The 20,958-nt window shown below is 41.2% G+C and overlaps 2 protein-coding genes and 1 long non-coding RNA gene across 9 annotated transcripts; 1 reads left to right on the top strand and 2 right to left on the bottom strand.

The window, feature by feature from the left end:
• Positions 1 to 3,496: 3,496 nt before the first annotated feature.
• LOC135338850 (uncharacterized) lies at positions 3,497 to 13,692 on the bottom strand. 2 transcript variants are annotated; one of them, XM_064534933.1, is made up of 18 exons: positions 13,551 to 13,687; positions 12,916 to 13,003; positions 11,569 to 11,871; positions 11,235 to 11,507; positions 11,117 to 11,181; positions 10,815 to 11,013; positions 10,424 to 10,744; positions 10,072 to 10,371; positions 9,886 to 10,002; positions 9,660 to 9,765; positions 9,362 to 9,383; positions 8,314 to 8,862; positions 7,443 to 7,775; positions 6,829 to 6,949; positions 6,331 to 6,471; positions 5,788 to 5,847; positions 4,787 to 5,086; positions 3,497 to 3,761 (listed from the first exon to the last, which is right to left on the bottom strand). In XM_064534933.1, the coding sequence occupies exons 2-18, from the start codon at positions 12,980 to 12,982 to the stop codon at positions 3,724 to 3,726; spliced, it is 3,315 nt and encodes a 1,104-aa protein (XP_064391003.1). In that variant the 5' UTR covers positions 12,983 to 13,003; positions 13,551 to 13,687; the 3' UTR covers positions 3,497 to 3,723. The 2 variants fall into 2 exon arrangements, with proteins under 2 accessions (XP_064391003.1, XP_064391011.1); XM_064534941.1 differs by lacking the exon at positions 7,443 to 7,775 and having other exon boundaries at positions 13,551 to 13,692.
• Positions 13,693 to 13,741: 49 nt separating this feature from the next.
• LOC135340149 (uncharacterized) lies at positions 13,742 to 15,368 on the top strand. Its single transcript, XR_010396232.1, has 5 exons — positions 13,742 to 13,946; positions 14,048 to 14,139; positions 14,346 to 14,404; positions 15,030 to 15,137; positions 15,195 to 15,368. It is a non-coding gene; the product is annotated as an uncharacterized LOC135340149 (long non-coding RNA).
• LOC135339961 (uncharacterized) lies at positions 13,943 to 15,329 on the bottom strand. Of its 6 annotated transcripts, none has more exons than XM_064536257.1 (9): positions 15,188 to 15,329; positions 15,004 to 15,096; positions 14,897 to 14,949; positions 14,789 to 14,850; positions 14,674 to 14,746; positions 14,556 to 14,615; positions 14,333 to 14,500; positions 14,180 to 14,286; positions 13,943 to 14,113 (listed from the first exon to the last, which is right to left on the bottom strand). In XM_064536257.1, the coding sequence occupies exons 3-8, from the start codon at positions 14,946 to 14,948 to the stop codon at positions 14,204 to 14,206; spliced, it is 498 nt and encodes a 165-aa protein (XP_064392327.1). In that variant the 5' UTR covers position 14,949; positions 15,004 to 15,096; positions 15,188 to 15,329; the 3' UTR covers positions 13,943 to 14,113; positions 14,180 to 14,203. The 6 variants fall into 6 exon arrangements, with proteins under 6 accessions (XP_064392327.1, XP_064392291.1, XP_064392320.1 ...); XM_064536221.1 differs by having other exon boundaries at positions 15,013 to 15,096; XM_064536250.1 differs by having other exon boundaries at positions 15,004 to 15,116; positions 15,188 to 15,323.
• Positions 15,369 to 20,958: the final 5,590 nt, after the last annotated feature.

Here is a 20,958-nt window from a genome sequence, read left to right as displayed (position 1 = left end):
CCCACCCAGCCAACAGTACTACTCTGCTCTCACGGACTACCCTTTGCAAGTGTGGACACTGCTTGTGTGAATGTCTGGAGAACCTGACCACTTATGGCATTTATTTCATGTGCTCCTGATGTTTATACCAAATTTATTTATGTTTTATGCTCAAGTCCACCAAATCGCCTATTATTCCTCGCACAACATAATTATAACCTTACACAAGGGTATAGAACACTATCATAATAATATTATCAAGGGCGTATAAAAGAAGAGAGGGCATGCAACTCCACTATCAGTACACGTAGCTAGCAGAGTTCAAACGAGGGCAGAGGAATGCCTGTATTTGCATGAAGTGGTAAAAATAGGCATTTCATGCACAGTCATGCACATTCATCCGCGCACGTTTGAACTCTGCTCATATAGGAGTTACATGCCCTCTCTTCTTTTATATGCCCTTGATAATTATAGAATGCCAACAATAAGATAATTAACCACCATGCAGCAGGTCTACAAATGTACGGACTATGATTCGTACTGCTTATGCCTCTATCTGCAATTCTCATTAAAAAATGTGCAAATTATGCAGCATAATCTATCCTAATCCATGCATATACTGGAATGTGCACGTAAATATTGCTAACGGCTGTCTGATATATATATAATTATAAGGTCCAAACATTACGAGTATGCTTGAATAAATTGTCAATTTTTGATTAGCCTCGTTCCCAGGTCGATTTTTCTTAGAAAAATACCTAGCATTATTTTAAGCTTTTTAAGGAACGAGGCTAACTTTTGGTCCACAAACTGGCATTTTTTCAATAAGTGGCAGGTTCACCCCTGAGAGAGTGGGAGGCTTATTATAAGCATGCAATAGCAAGTGTTTCTTTTATTACTAGCTTTCACATGCACTCATGACTTACCTTCAGTTCTTGTAAGCCCTGGCAAAGCTGTGCAGTTGTATAATTATAGGCCCTGATTTATTTTACTCTTATTCTTTTGCCTATTATTCTCCCCTAAAAATGTAACACTACCTGAACTGATCATGATACCGTATAGCGTGTAATATTCGTGGTTTTCGTGGTTGGAGGTCTGACCACGAATGAAGCGACCTTGCCTACCTTTATACATGCAGTGCAAGCTGCAACCACGAAATGTCTCAATATTGCTGAACCACGAAATATATTGTCCCCCCAAAAATTACCCGCTATACGGTATTCACCTTCTTCAGCATTTTTTTGCCATGAAAATGTCGTTATGCAAAACTTAATGTAATGATCTTTACCAAAAAAATGAACATTGATGCCCAATTATTCTTTAGACACCTATTATGCTAAAAATTATTTTGAGCATAATTTATCAGGGCCTAGTTGTATAGTGACTAATACACCATACACCAGGGAACTTTCAGGCAATTCGTCGCCTTATACAAAACAAATTTCCTGCAAATTTGCATACAACCCGCAAGCAACTGAGGTGTTCTACACAATCTTCGAACTACACCTTCGTTGCATACAATTAATACTGTTTGCTATTAGCTCTGTTTTACTGTTGGTTACGACACTAGGAAAAGGAGGGGAAATCATCGAAATAAAGTCATTTGGAAATTAAAATGGAGGACTTTTTTTGTAAAAGCAGGGGTGACTGCATGTCACTAAACTCAGCTGCCACTCACAAATGGCCACTTTGATACGTGTTCTCATGACAGCATAGTATAGTACGTGTGGTTTAGAATAACAAAGAAATGATAAATCTTTAAAAAATTCTTTGATCTCTACGGCAAACTGTTTGCAATCTGTTGCCTGAAGTGACTCATCACCGTCCCCGGCCCGTTCACCTAAATGGTTTCCCAATATAACAACTTTTGTATAATTATTGTTGTTAGCTTATAATTCATTCACCTACTATGAGATACACATTCAGTACAACTATCTGGATATGCACTGCATGTATGTACAGCTAGTGGAACCTCTGTTAACAACCACCTCTGAATAAAGGCCAGTTGCTATATAACGGCCAAGTCCCAAATGAACAGTTTATGTACAAAACAACAAAGGCCACCTCTGTATAAAGGCCAAAACATTGTTCCCCAAAGGTGTCCATTACAGGTTCCACTGTATATTAATTGTTTTATGTCACGACAACCCTTAATCAATAACACCGAAGGGACTGTGTATGACTTTATATATACTTATACACTTGACAACTGGAGACGAGGCTATATACACAATAATTATTGTCATGCTATAGCTACTTGTTAATATTATCTCCATGCCCACTTTAGCTTCTGATTTAAAGACATGCTGCGTAGGAGGCCATCATTCTGTGGGAAAACAACGCTCCATTAACTAAAAATTTAAAAAGTATACTTGTTGCCATAATAACCTTTCAACAACCAGGTGAATGCATGGGCGTGGTTGGTTGGTCCCGTTCATGAAGTCGTGTATATTTAATTGCCAGGTGGGTGTCCTGCATGGGTGCAATAAAGCCAAAATATGTTTTTGCATTTTCATGGGAGGGTATCACAAAATTTGTGCCCCATGCAGATCAAACATCCATCTTGTGCAGAGAATTTCTGTTCAAATGGTTTATAAGATGTACATCAGCCACAGCCCAATAATAATTAAATTATGACTGTAACTAGAGCACTAAAGTGCAAACCCTCGGCTGGTGACATGATTAAAAAGAAACCAGAAATATAATGCAGTGCATATAGTGATGTTGTTATCATGTAGGACTTGCACAGCAACTCAGGAGCAATAAACAGACTGGAGGCATGCTGAAACATTTGAGAACAGGTAGTGGTACTATAGCACTGTGGATTAGGATCACAGTAAAGAAGCCTGGAGTCTCAGAGAAGTATGGCTCCAGGTTCTGCATGGAGTAGGATCCCAGCCAGCAGCAGGAGCTACTATCTATGCTATAATTCAAGCTTCTACTTTAGTGACCCTGTTCCATTGTTCCTGGTATATACAGCTTTCTACTTTAGTGACCCTGTTCCATCGTTCTTGGTACAGGATCACTTCAGTTATAAGTAACGCATGTGCAAGTTCTGTTCAAGCTACATTTTGCTCGCTTTTATTAGACAAAGGAGCTTTAACACCGAAAGCTGCCACTATCAAAAGTACTAACTTGTTGTGTGGAGGCTACTTATGCTGTAAACGCAGTGCTAGAACATCCAGGTAAGCAGACCTAGTCACAAGCTTATTCAAGCTTCTAAGCTTTAACATCAAAATCTGCCACTATTTAAATCAAGATATTGTTCTGTGAAGGCTATCTATGCTGTAAACGCAGCGCTGTGGCATCCAGGTGAGTAGATATACCTGTGACAAACAAACAGACCAACATACCTACTATACCCGTGGCCGCCCACGCGCGCCTCGGGTAATAATTAATGCATTCGCATACTGGGTGTGGTACAATTCTATGAATAATTATTATTATAACACATAATTATATTAACATTGTTATACTGGCCGTGAAAAGTCTTTAAATAATTAACAATTATACCATATCAACTTGAATCGATTTATGAGCATAAACTATCCAGTTTTCAATACAAAACAAAAATTTCAATGTAGAAATCAATGTAGCGTTATCAAGAGAAGTGCACGCTATGTTCAGTAAATTACAAAAACAATGATAAGGTGCTTATACATTATATAATTATTAATTAAGAATGGGATTAAAATGGCATTTATACATAAATGATTATTGTCTCAAACGTTTCTAGTCAAACACTTATACCACTGAAGACAACTTATGGAGCACCTCGCCACCTGCATGCATGAATACAGCAAACAATGTATTATAATTCTGTACACTCCATACAGTCACGCAATGGCAAATTTAGCACACATGTTGTATATAGTATAGAGACACAGTACTAATTGACTTCAAGTAGTAATTTATACACGTATACCGTAATGTTTTCAAGGGTCCTCCACAAACATTGCTAACAGCGGACGCAACGTGCATTGACATAATGTACGTATAGAGCGAAATTTATGTTTTGTAAGTAATTCCATGAAAGTTAAGTGCCTTGAAATTTCGCACCATAATTATAGGTAGAATACGGAGTACAAGTACAGTATTAGAGTACAGAATCCCATAAACATACTTACTAAACGAGCGTTTATACATGCAACGGCTCAATTCAATGGTGGAGCTCTTCTTGACCTCCTACTGCTAGTATTAGTTATTGGCAGGGATACAATAATTAGCCCTCGGACATTACATCACCAAAAATTATTACACGAGACCCCATCCAATGATACTTGCAGTGCATCGCGTATCATCATAATAATTATAATGAGCATGTAATAAAAGTCATACAGTCCCTCCCGTGCTATTTTTTTACTTCACAGTTACGTAGTCGAGGCATAAGGGGTGATATAAAACACATGCTATTGCATACATGTATAGCATGAGAATCCTTGTGTTATTGATACAGGCAGCTTGCCCTCGGGGTCTGTGCCTGCATGTATACTTCATACAACACTCGTTCTCAGGCTATGTATATCAATGCTTGTTTATTATATTAGCTGCATGTTGTTCTTGTGTAAACACTGGAATGCTTGCATTGTGGTAGTATAGACAGGTGTTTCCCACACAACGAAAACAGAACTCTTACAACTGCACGAAAGCTACAATTCGTACCACTTGGGGAGAATTTACACCGAAGGTTGAAGGGATTCACCCCTTAAATACATTGGTGCTACATGTAGGTGTAAATGGGGCAAGTTATGAGCGATAATTGACAAGACTGCAAAATGCCACTCTTTCTAACGAGTACCAAACACACCTTGTATTTTCTCAGCTTTTATTCTCCCAGCCAAACCATCATGCTCCCCTATCTCCGTCAGCACTCGCACCATCTCCTCCCAAGAGTGACTGAAATGGACGTTCATGAAGTAATACTCCAACAGTTCGTGTAGTCGCAGATAATCATTTTCATTGTTTGTGAAGATTTTGTCAACTCTGTCCTCGTCAATTTTCAGTGCCTTGGCGATATCCTCCCACTTATTGTCAACATTGTGTAGCAGATCCATGAGCGTTTCGTGGGTGGGCGGTGGTGGTGGGGGCCGTTGTCGTGGTGGAAGAGCTGGAGGGAGAGATTGGTTGAGATTGAATTCCAATGGACATAATTATTGGCACATTGATGGAATTTGATTAGGAAATGAGCCCATGTATTTTGGCAACCACACAAAAAATATTTATTACTCATATCAGGAGTGCGCATAATTATAATAATAATTATCCAGTTATTGAGAAATCTGCAATCTGTATGTGTTTTGCGGCTCGTAATTTATTAGAGTCACACATTCAATATTACACTTGTACACACAATCATAAATGACACACCTGCTCTATTCATGAACTCTTGAGGAATTAGTGTAATGTGGAACCATCACAGCATTGTATTAACTGATATGACGAACAACGTTTACCTTCCCACAGTTACTTTCCCACAGTTTACAAATGTTTGTACATAACTACACTACCGTACAGCGGGTAATTTTCGTGGCAAAATATTCATGGTTTTCGTGGTTTAACACTGGACCACCACGAATGTTTTACCCACGAATGAAGAGACCTTACCTACCTTTACCTGCAGTGCAAGCAGCAACCACGAAAATAAAAACCACGAATGGCTAAATATTGCTGAACCACGAATATTTTGTTTTGACCCTCGAAAATTACCTGGTATACGGTATATACATGTACATGTATTAGAAAACAAGACAATAATTTATGGGATGTCTACTCTTAAAACTATTGCGTATAAGTATACTAACCACACACCTAGTGTCTTCTCTGTGTGCAGCTCCTCAGTGTTGGTGACAGGGCGTCGTGGTGGAATAGCTGGAGAGGGAGATAATGAAAGTTGTTTCATGGGACTACTGTTACTGGTCATACTACAACTGAACAGTGAATCTAAAAAGCACCAAATAAGGGAAAAATGTCCTCTAAGAAAACATAAGAATACAATTATAACAGTAAACATCCAATCACGTACCGAATAAGAGAAATATTTCCTCTAATATTGCATAGGAAACCTAAATGTATAATTATGTATGTGGAGGCAAATTCTCACCCCTGAAAGGATAGCACTTGAATGCGGTAGGGAATATTGATATAATAACATTATAAACACCCAAAACAACAATTTCTGTTGCATGAGCGGCAATAATTGACTGGCTTTTGAGATTCATTTTCCGTTTAGTCAGCAGGTGGGATTCAGGGAATGATAAAGACGCTCTAAAAACAACAAACACTTCCAAAGAATAAGTAGGTAGGTAGGAACTAGGTCAGAGGGTATATTCAGAGTGGATAAGAGTGACCTACCTGGTGGGTCGTTCAGATCGACTGGTTTCAGTTTGTCCTTGTCTACCACGACATAGACGACCTTGGTCGAGTCTATCACCTTGGTATCACTGCTGGCTGGCTTGGTCTCTACCGGAATATACTGCCCTTGTGCTTTGGCAACTACAGGACAGGGCATAACACATGTGCAAGTTATTGAGATATCTGGCCTCTCATGATGAAAGCAGTCCAACTAGTTTCGAAAACTACCAGCACAAAGTTTTGGAGTTACACTACATGTACACACATGAAACTGTCAACCGTCTCCACTTAGGGAATTAGCTGACACGCGATGTCATGTACTAGTAAGCACTATCCCCAAAATTTATTCTCCCACATAATTATAGTGAGTATCTACAGTAAACATGTATACTACTTATTGATACTTTTGCCAAAAATAATGTCTGCCTGAAACAATATTAATTGAACAGGTTATAAAAGGTTATCATTCAGGGGCTCCACTGTATACTGAACAAGTACCTGGTGTTGGGACGACTGGTTTGAGTTTGTCCTTGTCCACCTCAGAGTAGATGACTTTGGATGAGTCCTTCACCTTGGCATCACTGCTGGCTGGCTTGGGAACCACCAGCGTGTACTGGTGCTGCGTGGGAGTGGGTGGGGTGCTAATAATTACTGTAAAGTCAATTTGCCAAAAATATTATTATAATGGCCAGTGTAATTAATAAACAATACTTCCTGTCTACTGTAATTACTCACAACGCCTGTAATGTACGTACATGAATTCAGTCCTGATAGGACATTGTGACACAGACTGAGACTAGTAATATGTACTTTCCCCACTGATATTATTACTATTACTATAAAAGATGTCATTGTATTCAAGCACGGAGGCTTCCGACATGTAGAGCTTCATTCCCTGGAATCACTGTACAACTGCCAGACACTTGCATACACATTAATCACACACAGCTGTACAATCTCTGACGTCCACATACATGTATATTAAAGACATAAAGTACCCACAAAAAGGGACAAAGAGAGACTACAAAAGCAGCTGTTAAATTTAGGGTATAATACGTACCACATCACAGACAGCGGTCTACACACTACAGGTATATACATATAGCTCTCACTTGTGCAGTAATCATTGCCTCAAGTCCATCATCACCTCCATCCTCTGTACGCTCGTTCTTTGCTTGTGAAGTGCTAGTGGTCTCCTCTATAAGCACCACATCGTTGTCCAAACCTTGTATCATGGGAGGGGGAAGGTTCTCACTAGTGGTGAATGTAGGTTCGCCTGCCTTAGCTAATGGTATAGTTTCGTATTCAGGACTTTGCATGTTTTCCTTACATATGACGTCATAACCTGGTGGAGGTGTATCGTCCGTGTTGCAGTCCAGAGACATGTGCTCAGGGCAGGCGATATCGTAGAGTGCTACTGGAGATATTATTGAGGCACCCACGTCCTGTAGACAATACACAGTATAGTAACATCTTTATTGACCCCCAACAACCATATACAGTGTAGATAGAAAAATGGTATTGATGGTAATGGTAAAAAAAGTAGCATTGTATGTGCATGAAGCAACGGAGCTACAGTGTACGGTAGGCCGGGACAGAACTACATTAAGTAACAATGAGCGCTTTGTGTCCATTTGAGCTTATTTGGACACACTTAAATAATGTACCGCAGGTGCTTTTCCTTACACACTTAAGGATCACCAGGTACTGCGTGTTGACACACAACACACATAAACATACATGACCAACACGGGTATTATACTACATGCAGCTGTATCCTGCTCAATGGGCTGTAACCATGCATGTACATATTGTCATGCACAGTTGCATTTAGCAAATGTTTGCATGAAATACTGATTTTACTGAATTATTGTAGTGTGCATTTACACGTATACAAACGCGCCACACAAAACCACAATCATGTAAAAGAGACAAAGGAGAAAGCGTCACAGAAAACCTTTACTTGTACTATAAAGCACTCACCTGCACAGCGATCATTGCCTCTTGTCCACCATGGTCATTGATACCAGCTCCACTCTCTGCACCTTGTACTGTGTCTACATGGTTGATATCTGGTTGAGCTTCAGAGCTACTAATGGCCTCTTCTGTAGTACCATCATGTTCTGTGTCGCTGACCGATAGATCTGTCTTCAATGACTCATTAATAACTTCCTCATCTACTGACTGATTCTCCACACCCTGGCTGATAGAGCTCTCCACTGACATAACAACAACACTCTCGTTATCCACGGCAGGATTGTAGGGGGGTGGTAGATCAGGTGCATCACTGTCTCCTCGTATCATGGAAGGGGGAAGGGGTGGAGGGTTCTCACTGGTGGTGGGTGTAGGTTTGCCTGCCTTAGCTGATGGTACAGTTTCATATTCAGGACCTGGCAAGTTCTCTTTATGCACGACATCATAACCTGGTGGAGGTGTATCGTCAGTGTCAGCCGTGTTGCGTTCCAGAGACATGTTCTCAGGGCGGGCGACATTGTAAAATGCTACTTGCGATGTTATTGAGGCACCCACATCCTGTAGACAATACACATTAAACATTATTATTTACTCATTCAAGCAACACGCATACAGATCAGTCTCTCCCATAGAAACAAGGCCCCCAGGGATCTGATAGTGGAAATAACAACCTGTGAAAACACATCATAACAATACATTGTATCAAGAGTAGATACTCTTTGCATGTACATGTAGCAGTACCTAAATGTACCTTCAAATGACTAATACAAATCAGTATCTACATGTCAGCAATTATAGTTGTCACTGAGGGGGATATTGAAACATGAACACAGGACGTTGCTAATACGAAACCATAGCATCAGCTCATGAGTGAATACAAACATGCTTCCTAGTTTAGGTGAACAAGGAAGCTACATGTAGTACTTGTACAAACATAATTATGAACTGGGAAAGTATTCTTACGTGTGGGGGCTATAAAAATACATTGTCAGCGCAATATCAGCACAAATACACAACGCAAGAGAGTTTATCATTGCAACATAAATGTAATACTCACCACACTGCCGCCTTCAGAGTTACTGTGAATTAAGAGAATTATTATTTTAACATTAAGAAATGTAAACATAAGATTCTTACTAAACGAATATTGTTGTGAAACATCCCTATTTCAATCATACTATATGCACCCGCGTAACAATTGTACATGTACGTATGTTTACGGCCTAATTGGATTGCTTGTAGATCATAATTAGCATGAATGCTGGCAAATGTACTTTAAATTAGATGATGTAGCACATGACAACCACATTCTTACGTACTGCTACGAGTACCATTCAAATTGATAATGATTGTACCTGGAATAAAACACCTTGCCACTTCGTTTATATTTCTTCACCAGACACAAAACAACAAGAACGATGAGTATCGAAGTGATGATAATAACCATCGCAACAATAATAACTGAACAGGGAGAGAGAGATGTTACGAGCTAAATTAAGCCTTAATTAATGGTCGTAATAGTGTATCTAGCTCACATGCTACTTAAAGTAATGATATTAGCACACACGTTTTTTAACTCACCAGGGATAACTACATTTTGTAATATTGGCAGAGACTCCATACGAGGAGGAGGTGGGTCTGTTTGTGGATCAGACGTTGTAGGTATAGTGGGAGCAGCTGTTGGACAAGTGGGAGCAGCTGCAATATGAATGAGGAGGAGGCGGAATAATTGATTATCCAGTTGTGATAATCTACATAGGCACTTACAGGTACTATTGAGTTGGTCAAGTCGTCTAATGAGCGATACCTCCCCATCAAAGATGGTCTCCAAACTATTCCAAGAGTACGCCACCACAAAAGTGTCATTTAAAGAGAGGACAGTTGAATCATTCACAGAAATTGAATTTGATACTTCAGATGCGTTGATGAAACCAACAGGTACTCGGTCCAAGATGGTGGTGGATTGGAACAAGACTAGACAATCCCGGTCACAGCAAGTCACTTCAACCTCTCCATTTGTTAAATTGGTTGCACTGATGCCCTCTCTTGGTGGTGGACTGGTAATGTCTACGGTAAATGACTATAATTATAGCACAACAATAACACACAGAGCACGTACCTTCACCATCAGAGTTCACTGTCATAATGTCTTGACTGAGTGCTACCATAGACATGGGCATGTTTGGTAAATGGTTGCTCTCCAGATCAAAAGCAATCACTCGGTATTCTCCACTAGAAACAGGAATGGTGAAATTCTCAATAGAATTCCGAGGGATGGTAACCAGTTTCATGTTAGCAAAGTCAAGCACTTCATTAACGACAAGTATCACACAGACGAGAGCTCCGGGAGAGACAGTACCTTCAACATACTCAATGCTCACACAAATACCACCACCACCAGCACATTCAGACACTAGCAGGTTTTGAATGTCAAATGTACCTGATAGAGATAATTATCACACAAATAATTATATATTTTTATCAGCTCAAAATAAACGTGATAGACTCACTGATTGGAATGTTCTCAAACACGAGGTCTATTCCATTCTCATCAGTCAGTGTGACACTGTATTCTGTCATCTTGTCAGTGGGGAGGGAGAAACTGAGTGAGCCATCAAACAGAAGAGGGTCCGTGATTGGAAGGTTGATGGAGGGAGTCAATAAGTCAGAGTCTACACGATACCGAGTGAACTTTGTACAACTTGGAACCTAAAATGTTAGAGAGAACTCAACAAACTAAAAATGCATTCTTACCAACGTAACAAACAGCTAACCCTAACCCTAACACTAACCCTAAAATGGAATCACTCACAGTTGCCCTAAACTTGACTAATTTATTCCTTTTATTTTCAAGAATACGGTGTTGTTCTCCACTACCTGCATAATATTATAGAAGTGTAATACGTACTATTATTATGGTATAAACACACCTTCTACTCTCGTAAATAACCCAGTACATAATTCACTGGTTGTTCCCCTCATCTCTCCATCAGTAGGAGTCACAGTGAATCTGGCACACACACTGTTATCAGAGTACATGAAGATGTACTCATTAGTGAATCCACACAGAGAATCAAGGGCCACTGTTTCAGTGAAGTCCAAAGTTGTCGTGTTGATGTCCACACAGTACTCAGTGAGAGGTAGAGCATTCCATATCACGGTGATGGTGTTTGGTGCAACAATAAAGGGAGTGAGGACCGTCTCTAATGTAATAAAAGAAGGACAAATTATGCCAAGACAATCAAGATATAATTACTGACTCACCACGAACAACTAGAGATGCTGTGGATGAAATCTCAAACGTACGATCAGAACCATTTCTGATTATAGCCTCACAATACACAATAGAGTTGTTGTGCTGTGGAGTGGCCAATATTATCAGTGTAGTTGGTCCACCAGGAGATGAAGGTCGACGTACTCTAACAGTGTCTGAATCTGCTCCAACAAAGGAATTGTTTATAAACCAATCATACGACACATCGAATCCCTCCGCTTGATACCGACACCTGAACACTGCCTCCAGTCCCTCAGCTCTCTCCACTGACAATGGCTGTACTGTAAACTGAGCTGTGAGAAATAACACATAAAAAGTTAATCATTGGAGTGCTATGTACTGTATACACATGCAGTGACCGGTGTACGTATCACTGCACACAACAAGAAGTCCAATATGTTACAATAAACCATTTGCTCATTAATTATTCATGAGCTAGATCTAGTGATCGTAAGCAGCTAGCTAGAATCAGAGGAGGTTGGACGCGCGCCATCCACCGTCAGGTTTTATCACGTGCACTCATAAGAATCTAATCGATTAGGCACCATTAGGTACCTTGATGCTCCACTGTTTTGTAGGCTTTACAGAGACACTGCAAATAACCAGAGTGGTCTAGGAGCATTCCCACCGCCCTCTCACCTTCCCTACACTGCTGAAAAGATTCTACGATGGATCTAGACTAGTATTTATACTCTAACAGGATTATGATCTATATGAGCAGAGGAGGTCAGAGCACCATTAATCTGTTTTTCTTATGAGCTTTCAGTAGCCTTTTTTCAAAATATATCTGCTTATAGTGAAGCTACGTACAGGTACTGTTTTTCGTGGCTCTGACTGCCATGTTAGTCTACATAATTATGGTGAGATGTTTTTTGGAAGAAAAAACCGCTTTGAACCGCCCTCCAGAATGGTAAGAAGCATTGTATAAGAGCAAGAACACTGAGCTAGAAGTACGTGTGTTCGAAAGTTTAAAATTACTACTAGTACAAGTCATACATTACCGCGAACATTTATAATTATTATTAATTTATAACCACACATTTAATATCGCATGCATGCATGCATGCTGCAAAAAGGCTGCTATTCAACGAAAATTAAATCCATGAAAACTTTCTAAAGGCATTTCCGCGAAAATTTATACCCTCGAAATATACCCTCGAAATATACCCGCTATAGGGTACATTCCTTGTATTCATTATTCACAACCCTCACCAAAATGGAGCGGGACAATAAATATTGGAATTGGTAACCAAAAGAGCACATTGATTAAAAAATTAAGGGTGTGTCAATTAATACTTATAATGCCACAATCGGGAAGTGATGGTGTATGTGCAAACCTTTTCCAGGAACAATCAGATGTGTGAGCATAATGATAACGACAGTCAACACTCGTAGGTACTCCATTGTGACGCCAGCTACACAAACCTACAAAAGTAAAGACTCATGTACAAAATACCGTATAGCGTGTAATTTTCGTGGGGCAAAATATTCGTGGTTTTCGTGGTTGGAGGTATGACCACGAATATTTACCCACGAATGAAGCGACCTTGCCTACCTTTACCTGCAGTGCAAGCAGCAACCACAAAAATATTACCCATGAAATGTCTCAATATTGCTGAACCACGAATATTTTGTCCCCCGAAAATTACCCGCTATACGGTATTCCCGGCCAAGCTGCATGCATACGGTAGCTCCTTTGTCCTGGATTTTTAGGATACATGTACATCTAATGAGATAAGCATCCACTTAAATTGCCTTTATCAGAAGTATTATCAATATGCATGACTGTATACATGTATTTAAAGTGTACCGTAAGACCTTGATTTAAGGCGACCCTCCAAATATGCGACACCCAGGAGCTTCAGAAATGTTCTGACCTCTAAAAGTAGCGACAGCTGCGTTGACAATTATTTTTTAATGTCGCGTTCTAAATAGAGGTAAATGCTATTGTGTAAATTGTACATTCACTTACAAGCAAAGATGAATTATCTCATTCAATGGCTCTGGAAATGGAGGGAATAAAGACTTCAGTCAAGTATGAGGTTGAGAAGGAGTTGTTATAGCTGGGCGGAGCCCGGCACCCGTTCCCAACGGGTGGCCGGGTGACACGCTTATATAGGATTAATGTTAGTTACGCTGATGTTGATTGGCTGACTTCAGTAGAGCCACCAACTACGAAAGCGACTAATAACAGGAAGGTTTCCATATGCTGACACAGCATATATTGTGCTGACTCAGCGCGGTTTCCACAGTGTACAGTATGTGTCAGGGCTCCTATTTGAATTCTTCTTCTTCTGAGACTGTACTAGTAGACTCCTGTGGACTAGCTCATCTACACTACTCTAGCCTACTGTGGACTGTGAAGAAGGTAAGAAGATGGAGGGCTATGGAATAGATAGTAAAAAGTAGTCTACAAAAATTAATATTAAATAAAAATTTATTATTATAAAAATGATTTTCTTTGCACAGTTCCTGCAGTACCAATCTGTATCTTCTGAAGGAGTATTCTTCTCTACTTCAATGTCAGTGCAAGACCTATACAAGAGATAGTTATTAAAAATGTATGTAGTAGCTACATTAATTTTTATTCTTTGGACTTACCAATGATACCAGACAAAACATGAATCACACATAACCATGTTCCACTTTGACGTAATGGCTCCACATTTCCATTCTGTTCTCTTTCCATTCTGTTCTCTTTGCTTGAACTAAGAAGAGCAATAATCAATACCAAATTATTATACATTATTGTACCTTTTTTATCCAGGAGTTTCTTAGAGAAGTAAGATTGGATACTGATCAAATCTTCGTCCACCACTTCATCAGGCAAGTTACCCTTTATCTCAGATTCTTGAACGTACTTACCACCATTACATACCCTATGCAGTGTAGGTACATCCTTGCAGCACAGTAGTATCAATTCTAATGACATATAGTATGTAAATAAAAGTTTTTATATGATAGGCAACCATCTCACCTTGTGAGATACACTCATTTCCTACATTGTGTACCTTTGTACTCTGAAGGAGATTTGCACCTATAATTATAATGTTTTGTGTTTTCACACGTCTCTTATAATCTTCTAATAATTATACCTGTTACATGATTACACCCACTGAGGTGCACCTCGCTAAAAGTAGCTTCAATGCACTTCTCTATACTTTCTCCCTGTGATCATTATAATTCCCTATAATTATTATTCTTACGTACAATTAGAATGTGGCTAGAAACCATAGATGTAGTGGAAACTTGCTCACACTCACTGCATTTAACTGAAGGAACAAGTATAGTCACGTACTATCAATATTTAAAGCATACCAGTGGTCGATAAGAGAGTTGCCATTACTTTATCCATTGCTGACTGAGTCATGCTGTGCATGTGATGTTTGCAATACTGACTGAGTGTAATTAATATCTACACTTACTTCACTTACTTCTCGTCTACAACTAGGTGGCTGTTTATTCTGTCAAGAATTGCCAACATGAACTCGTGAGCATCTTCTTGATTACCTGCATGGCTGCCAGTGATGCATCAAACCTTCGGTATATTCAATAAAAAGTAAGCAGCTTGTATGCACTAACGTACAATGTCATTATTTCCTTCCTTACTTTTCAGCTGAGAGTATATGCCAGAGGGATGAACTTGGGATCTCGTCTGACATTCGTCGTACAGGCTTTTAAGTGTGCACACCATGCATAACTGTTCACTTCCCTGACTATGTTCTGTTACAAATTTTACATGAACAATTGAATGTGCATTATTAATATTCTCCTTACCATGTGGTACTCGTTCATCACACAATACCTTCTGTATACGAGATGTATAAAACATACCCTGAAGTACAGAGTTTGCAAAGCATGTATTGCCCATGTTGTGCAAGCCTCCTCCAAACGATGAAGCCATACTATGAGCCACTAGCTCAGCCATAAATCAGATCTAAACTTGCTTATACAGTACACCATGGCCATGTGGACATGAATAAAAATATGGAGGGCGTTCATAATTCGAAACTGCTGAATCAGCATATGGAAACCTTCCTGTTAATATCACCATTCCCAACTACCTAGCCAGGGGAGTTGGTAGGGTGGAGCGACGTAGGAAGGGGCTGAGCTGTTTATCGCAAGCCAAGCCCAAGACTGCAGCTATGAATATCATTAGCGGTTATCACCCGGTTGGAGATGCCTTAATGACTAATTATGACTATGAATAACATTAATCCATGGGCGAGGGAGAATAAATAGGTGAGAAGCTTAGCTGCGAGCCCCCTCCAAGGAAGTAGTATTGTTTATTTATTTAACTGAGCCCAAGGAAGTGTATGTAGGACTCCCTAACATGTACCGTACTACGTCTTATGACGACGTACAGAACTAACGACAAAATTGGCTAACAATGTTAGTCACGCTCTGTTAAGAACATTGCCAAATGAATACACTCATGGTGTTCTGTACGGCACATTGTTGTGCTCTCCTTTTTGTCCACGTTGTTGTGCTCTCCGTTTTGTCCAAGTTTAATACTGACAGAATGGAGGCAGCCCTGCCATGCACCAGTCAGTTCCCAAGAACCAACGCGGCTATATGACAACGGCGACATTACTATTTGTTCCAATTAATTGGAGTCATGTCTTGCCTGAAATGGCCAGAAGCCTGAGAGTACATATTAGTGTGTAAAGCTATGCTAGCTCGCTTTGCTCCACGATATAAAATTGGAGTCATGTCTTGCCTGAAATGGCCAGTCTAAGCCTGAGAGTACATATTAATGTGTAGAGCTATGCTAGCTCGCTTTGCTCCACGAATTTTTAAATTGGAGTCATGTCTTGCCTGAAAATGGCCAGAAGCCTGAGAGTACATATTAATGTGTAGAGCTATGCGATAGTCAGTTCCACGCTATAGCGATAGCTCGCTTTGTTCCCCGAACTTTTAAGTTGGAGCCACGTCTTGCCGAGAATGGCGTGTAGAGAGGCTGTTTTCCTATAGTCTGAGTCTGCCATGCGACAGCCCACCGCAGTCTACAGACTTTTAAATAGCACTCCGTTTTTCCAGAATTGGCTAGCAGCCTGCAGCAGCCTGCATGAGGCATGAAAGTCGAATAGCATGAGTCATTATCATTATGTCTGCCGGTCATGTATATATGCCGGATGAAGCACTTGTTGATTGTGGAAACCTAAGCTATTCTACAATACACACACACGCACCCGTAATAATTATGTTAGTGCGGCCTTTCTCTGTTCCCCTGTTGGGTTATATGATTCTAGTGGTGTCGGTGTGATATTTGATCCTCATGCATATGCCGCCAGGCAATTCACCCGATGGAATTTGTACAATAATTATATAATCGCATGCTTGGTCGGGGGATGCTCTTAGAGTTGTGCTGCTGCACTGAGGAGTGCAGCGAACTATCGCCATGACTAACAGTATATACTTTCGGGGTAGTTGTCCGGGCTATGCCCCGCTAGTGTGACCTCATACTGCTCAATTAGTTCATCAGTTGAAGAGTTTTACCGCGCAATACAATTTTGTGTGTGCACGGGGATTGTATACTGGCTAGCTATATGATAAAGGTAACGCGCTCAATTTATGTGTTTGTTGTGTTGCTCCGCTCCTATAGGAAGGAAATAAAAATGGTTCTTAATAATGTTTACTCTAGGCTTAATAGACCTAGCAGGGTATGCCTTTTCGGCAAAGATAAACACAAATTGGTGCCGGCAATGATCTGAGCTGCGTTGATCTACAGACGTGCGTGCATGTGGTCCCATGTCCCGTCTGAGCTGGTGTATCGTAATTGCTACACATGCATCGCCTAACGTTGGTAAAGGATCATGACCAATACGGGAGATTGTCTCGATCGATCCCTTTACGTTTTAATTCTAGCAACAGCAGGATCAAATGTAGGGTGAATCCATGCATGATCTATACTCCCACGTGAAGGTACGAGTTTCTACTTCTTTGCCAGGCACCCGAGGTCCCGCAACAGTTTGTGTACGAGACAACCTCTCAACAATTTTTTTTTTCCATTTGGCAGTTTCATTGAGCTGCATGTGCGCAGTAGCATGTGCGCAGTAGCTCAGAACACGCCCACATCCTACATGGCTAATTGTTAGTCCAATCAATGCTAAAACCACACTAAAGTTCGTTGCTTCGCTGCTGAAATTAAATGACTACAGGGTGTAGAATACTAGCCATTGGTCTGTTTAATTCGCACATATATAATGCTAATGTACCACGCTAGTTATTGGTAGCTGCCAACTATTTTTTTTTTTTTTTTGATGCCGCAACCTGATCATCCTGATATCGATCAAGGCAATGGTATAGCTTTACATTATGTACATATACTTTTCGCACCAGGCATCAATACCCTTGGTGCCAGAAGAGCGAGGTGGCCATGATCATTATATGCTCTATTATTTACCTACCGTCAACTATTTTCTCATGATTTTCTAAAGTATAAATGCACATACATTAGCAAACCCTCGGCTGGTGACATGATTATAAAGAAACCAGAAATATAATGCAGTGCATATAGTGATGTTCTCACGTATGACTTGCACAGCAACTATAAGGAGCAATAAAACTAAACCAGACTGGAGGCATGCTGAAACATTTGAGAACCGGTAGTGGTACTATATGCACTGTGGCCCACAGCAAAGAAGCCTGGAGTCTCAGAGAAGTATGGCTCCAGGTCCGGCATGGAGTAGGATCCCAGTCAGCTAAAGCAGCAGGAGCTATAATTAAGGCTTTCTACTTTAGTGACCCTGTTCCATTGTTCCTGGTATAAGGCTTATACAGCTTTCTACTTTAGTGACCCTTATTTAAATCAAGATATTGTTGCGTGAAGGCTGTAAACTCAGCATCCAGGTGAGCAGAAAAGCCGATCACAAACAAACAAACCAACAGACTACTATATCCGTGGCCGCCCACGCGCGCCTCGGGTAACAACCCGTTTAAACTTAACGACAAGAGCCCCCGGCTGCCCGGTCTGTATAAGCTGCTAAAGAATTAGCCTGCTAGCTATCAGTTAGAGTACCACTGCCCTAGACGGCCCGGTCTGTTCAAGGTCGCCCGACCAATGCCCTTGGTCTGTATTGTGTGTTCAAGGTCGCCCGACCAATGCCCTAGACCATATTATGTATTGAAGGTTGCCCGACCACTGCCCTAGATCGCCTTTTTTTTTTTTTTTTTTGAGAGGTAATTTGAATTCTACAACGCAAGTGAAGTAATGAGGGGCCACCAAATCCCTTGGGTATAATTAACCATGCCCCAGACAGCCCCGTCTGTATTGGGTCAATGCTCACGGTCATTGCCCCCGACAGTTCTGTTTTAACGGCCCAGTCTGTATTGGGTCAATGCCGTATTTTGACCGTACTCTGTGTTCACGGTCAATGCCCCAGACAGCCCAGTCTGTTTTGTGTTAACGGTCAATGCCCGTATTGGGTCAATGCCGTATTCAGTGTTCACGGTCAATGCCCCAGACAGCCCAGTCTGTTCTGTGTTAATGGTCAATGCCCGTATTGGGTCAATGCCGTATTCTGTGCTATGCCCCAGACAGCCCAGTCTGTTCTGTGTTAACGGGTCAATGCCGTATTCTGTGCTATGCCCCAGACAGCCCAGTCTGTTCTGTGTTCACGGTCAATGCCCTATTGGCCGTATTCTGTGCTATACCCCAGACAGCCCAGTCTGTTCTGTGTTCACAGTCAATGGGTCAATGCCGTATTCTATGCTCTGCCCCAGACAGCCCAGTCTGTTCTGTGTTCACGGTCAATGCCCTATTGGGTCAATGCCGTATTCTGTGCTATGCCCCAGACAGCCCAGTCTGTTCTGTGTCCACGGTCAATGCCCTATTGGGTCAATGCCGTATTTTGTGCTATGCCCCAGACAGCCCAGTCTGTTCTGTGTGCACGGTATTGGGTCAATGCCGTATTCTGTGCTATGCCCCAGACAGCCCAGTCTGTTCTGTGTTCACGGTCAATGCCCTATTGGGTCAATGCCGTATTCTGTGCTATGCCCCAGACAGCCCAGTCTGTTCTGTGTTCACGGTCAATGCCCTATTGGGTCAATGCCGTATTCTGTGCTATGCCCCAGACAGCCCAGTCTATTCTGTGTTCACGGTCAATGCCCTATTGGGTCAATGCCGTATTCTGTGCTATGCCCCAGACAGCCCAGTCTGTTCTGTGTTCACGGTCAATGCCCTATTGGCCGTATTCTGCCCAGACAGCCCAGTCTGTTCTGTATGACAGCCCAGTCTGTATTGGGTCAATGCCATATTCTGTGTTCACGCCTGACTGTATGCCCCAGACAGCCCAGTCTGTTATGTGTTCATGGTAAATGCCCCAGACAGTATGTCATATTCTGTCAGACTGCTCAGTCTGTATTCTGCGTTCAATGTGTGTTCACTTAGTGGGCAATGTATCCCAGGGTCGCTCGACCCATTTGGATGGGGGGGGGAGGTACTGGAGAGGGGGTTAGGTGATTAGCAGGACGCCGTTGTCCCGCTAAGCACTTCACCCCCGCAGATATCACAGCCACTCACCCCCACGGAGAGTTCATCAAGGGTGTTTAATTAACTTTAATTACATACATACTAACTGTGCTTACTGTGCTTATTAATTACAGGTGCTTATTAATTACATACCTGCTAACAGTACCAAAGGTCCGTGCAGACTGCCCAGCCCTGGACCGTTGAATGCTTTTATGGGGTGGTTGCTTTTAAGGGGTGGTTAATCACCATGCCAATAGCTTATAGTGCTGGTGCTGGGATGTCTGTATCCCACTAAGCACATTGTCCCTATGGAATGCTGTATGATTAATTACTTGCTACTAACCTGTGGGCTATAGGTTGCTACCGCTGGACTGATGCCCTGTGCCCTGTCAGGACCGATTTTATGTTTGGATGGTCAGACTGATAAAGCCAGCTCCTGTACCAGTGTGACAACTCACTTGACTCCCTTGTATGTACGTAGAGGAGACAATCGAGTTAAGATTATAGCAAGCACGAGGCCATGTGATACTTCGCCATGTGATATTATCATATTACCCATGCGCTTTACCATACATGTGAGACATACGCTCCACCCCATTAACTCCGTTTAACCATAGATGTAGGAGAGAGGGATTGGAAACGGAAGTGGGCCTCGGAAAACATCCGCGCCTCGCTTTCTTGTCTTTTTTCTTGCCTCAAAATGAGGAAAACTCATTGCATAAGCGGTGAAAGAAGAGGGAAAGAGACACAATCAACACAACAGTGCATTGGTGGTACATGGTAATAGTAAGGAGAATGTGCAGAGCTAGTGGTATTGGATACTTGTTTCACAGTAGATATAAAATCATTAGAGGATGCTTAGTTCCCTGAAATTGTGAATGTATTTGTGACACTCAGAGGCTTCTCT

Source organism: Halichondria panicea, chromosome 1 (assembly GCF_963675165.1).
Source record: "Halichondria panicea chromosome 1, odHalPani1.1, whole genome shotgun sequence".
NCBI lineage: Eukaryota > Metazoa > Porifera > Demospongiae > Suberitida > Halichondriidae > Halichondria > Halichondria panicea.
This window is presented reverse-complemented; position numbering and strand designations above follow the sequence as displayed.

What these genes read in the sequence shown, in the direction of transcription:
- LOC135338850 (XM_064534933.1), bottom strand. Translation starts at nt 12,982, where the DNA reads ATGGAGTACCTACGAGTGTTGACTGTCGTTATCATTATGCTCACACAT. An exon ending in AGTGAACTCTGATGGTGAAG is followed by an intron (nt 10,372 to 10,423) that starts GTACGTGCTCTG and finishes CATTTACCGTAG; the next exon opens with ACATTACCAGTCCACCACCA. An exon ending in GGCAAGGTGTTTTATTCCAG is followed by an intron (nt 9,384 to 9,659) that starts GTACAATCATTA and finishes CTTAATTCACAG; the next exon opens with TAACTCTGAAGGCGGCAGTG.
- LOC135339961 (XM_064536221.1), bottom strand. Translation starts at nt 15,240, where the DNA reads ATGTCAGACGAGATCCCAAGTTCATCCCTCTGGCATATACTCTCAGCT. An exon ending in CATATACTCTCAGCTGAAAA is followed by an intron (nt 15,097 to 15,187) that starts GTAAGGAAGGAA and finishes CATCACTGGCAG; the next exon opens with CCATGCAGGTAATCAAGAAG. An exon ending in CACCTAGTTGTAGACGAGAA is followed by an intron (nt 14,950 to 15,012) that starts GTAAGTGAAGTA and finishes TCACATGCACAG; the next exon opens with CATGACTCAGTCAGCAATGG.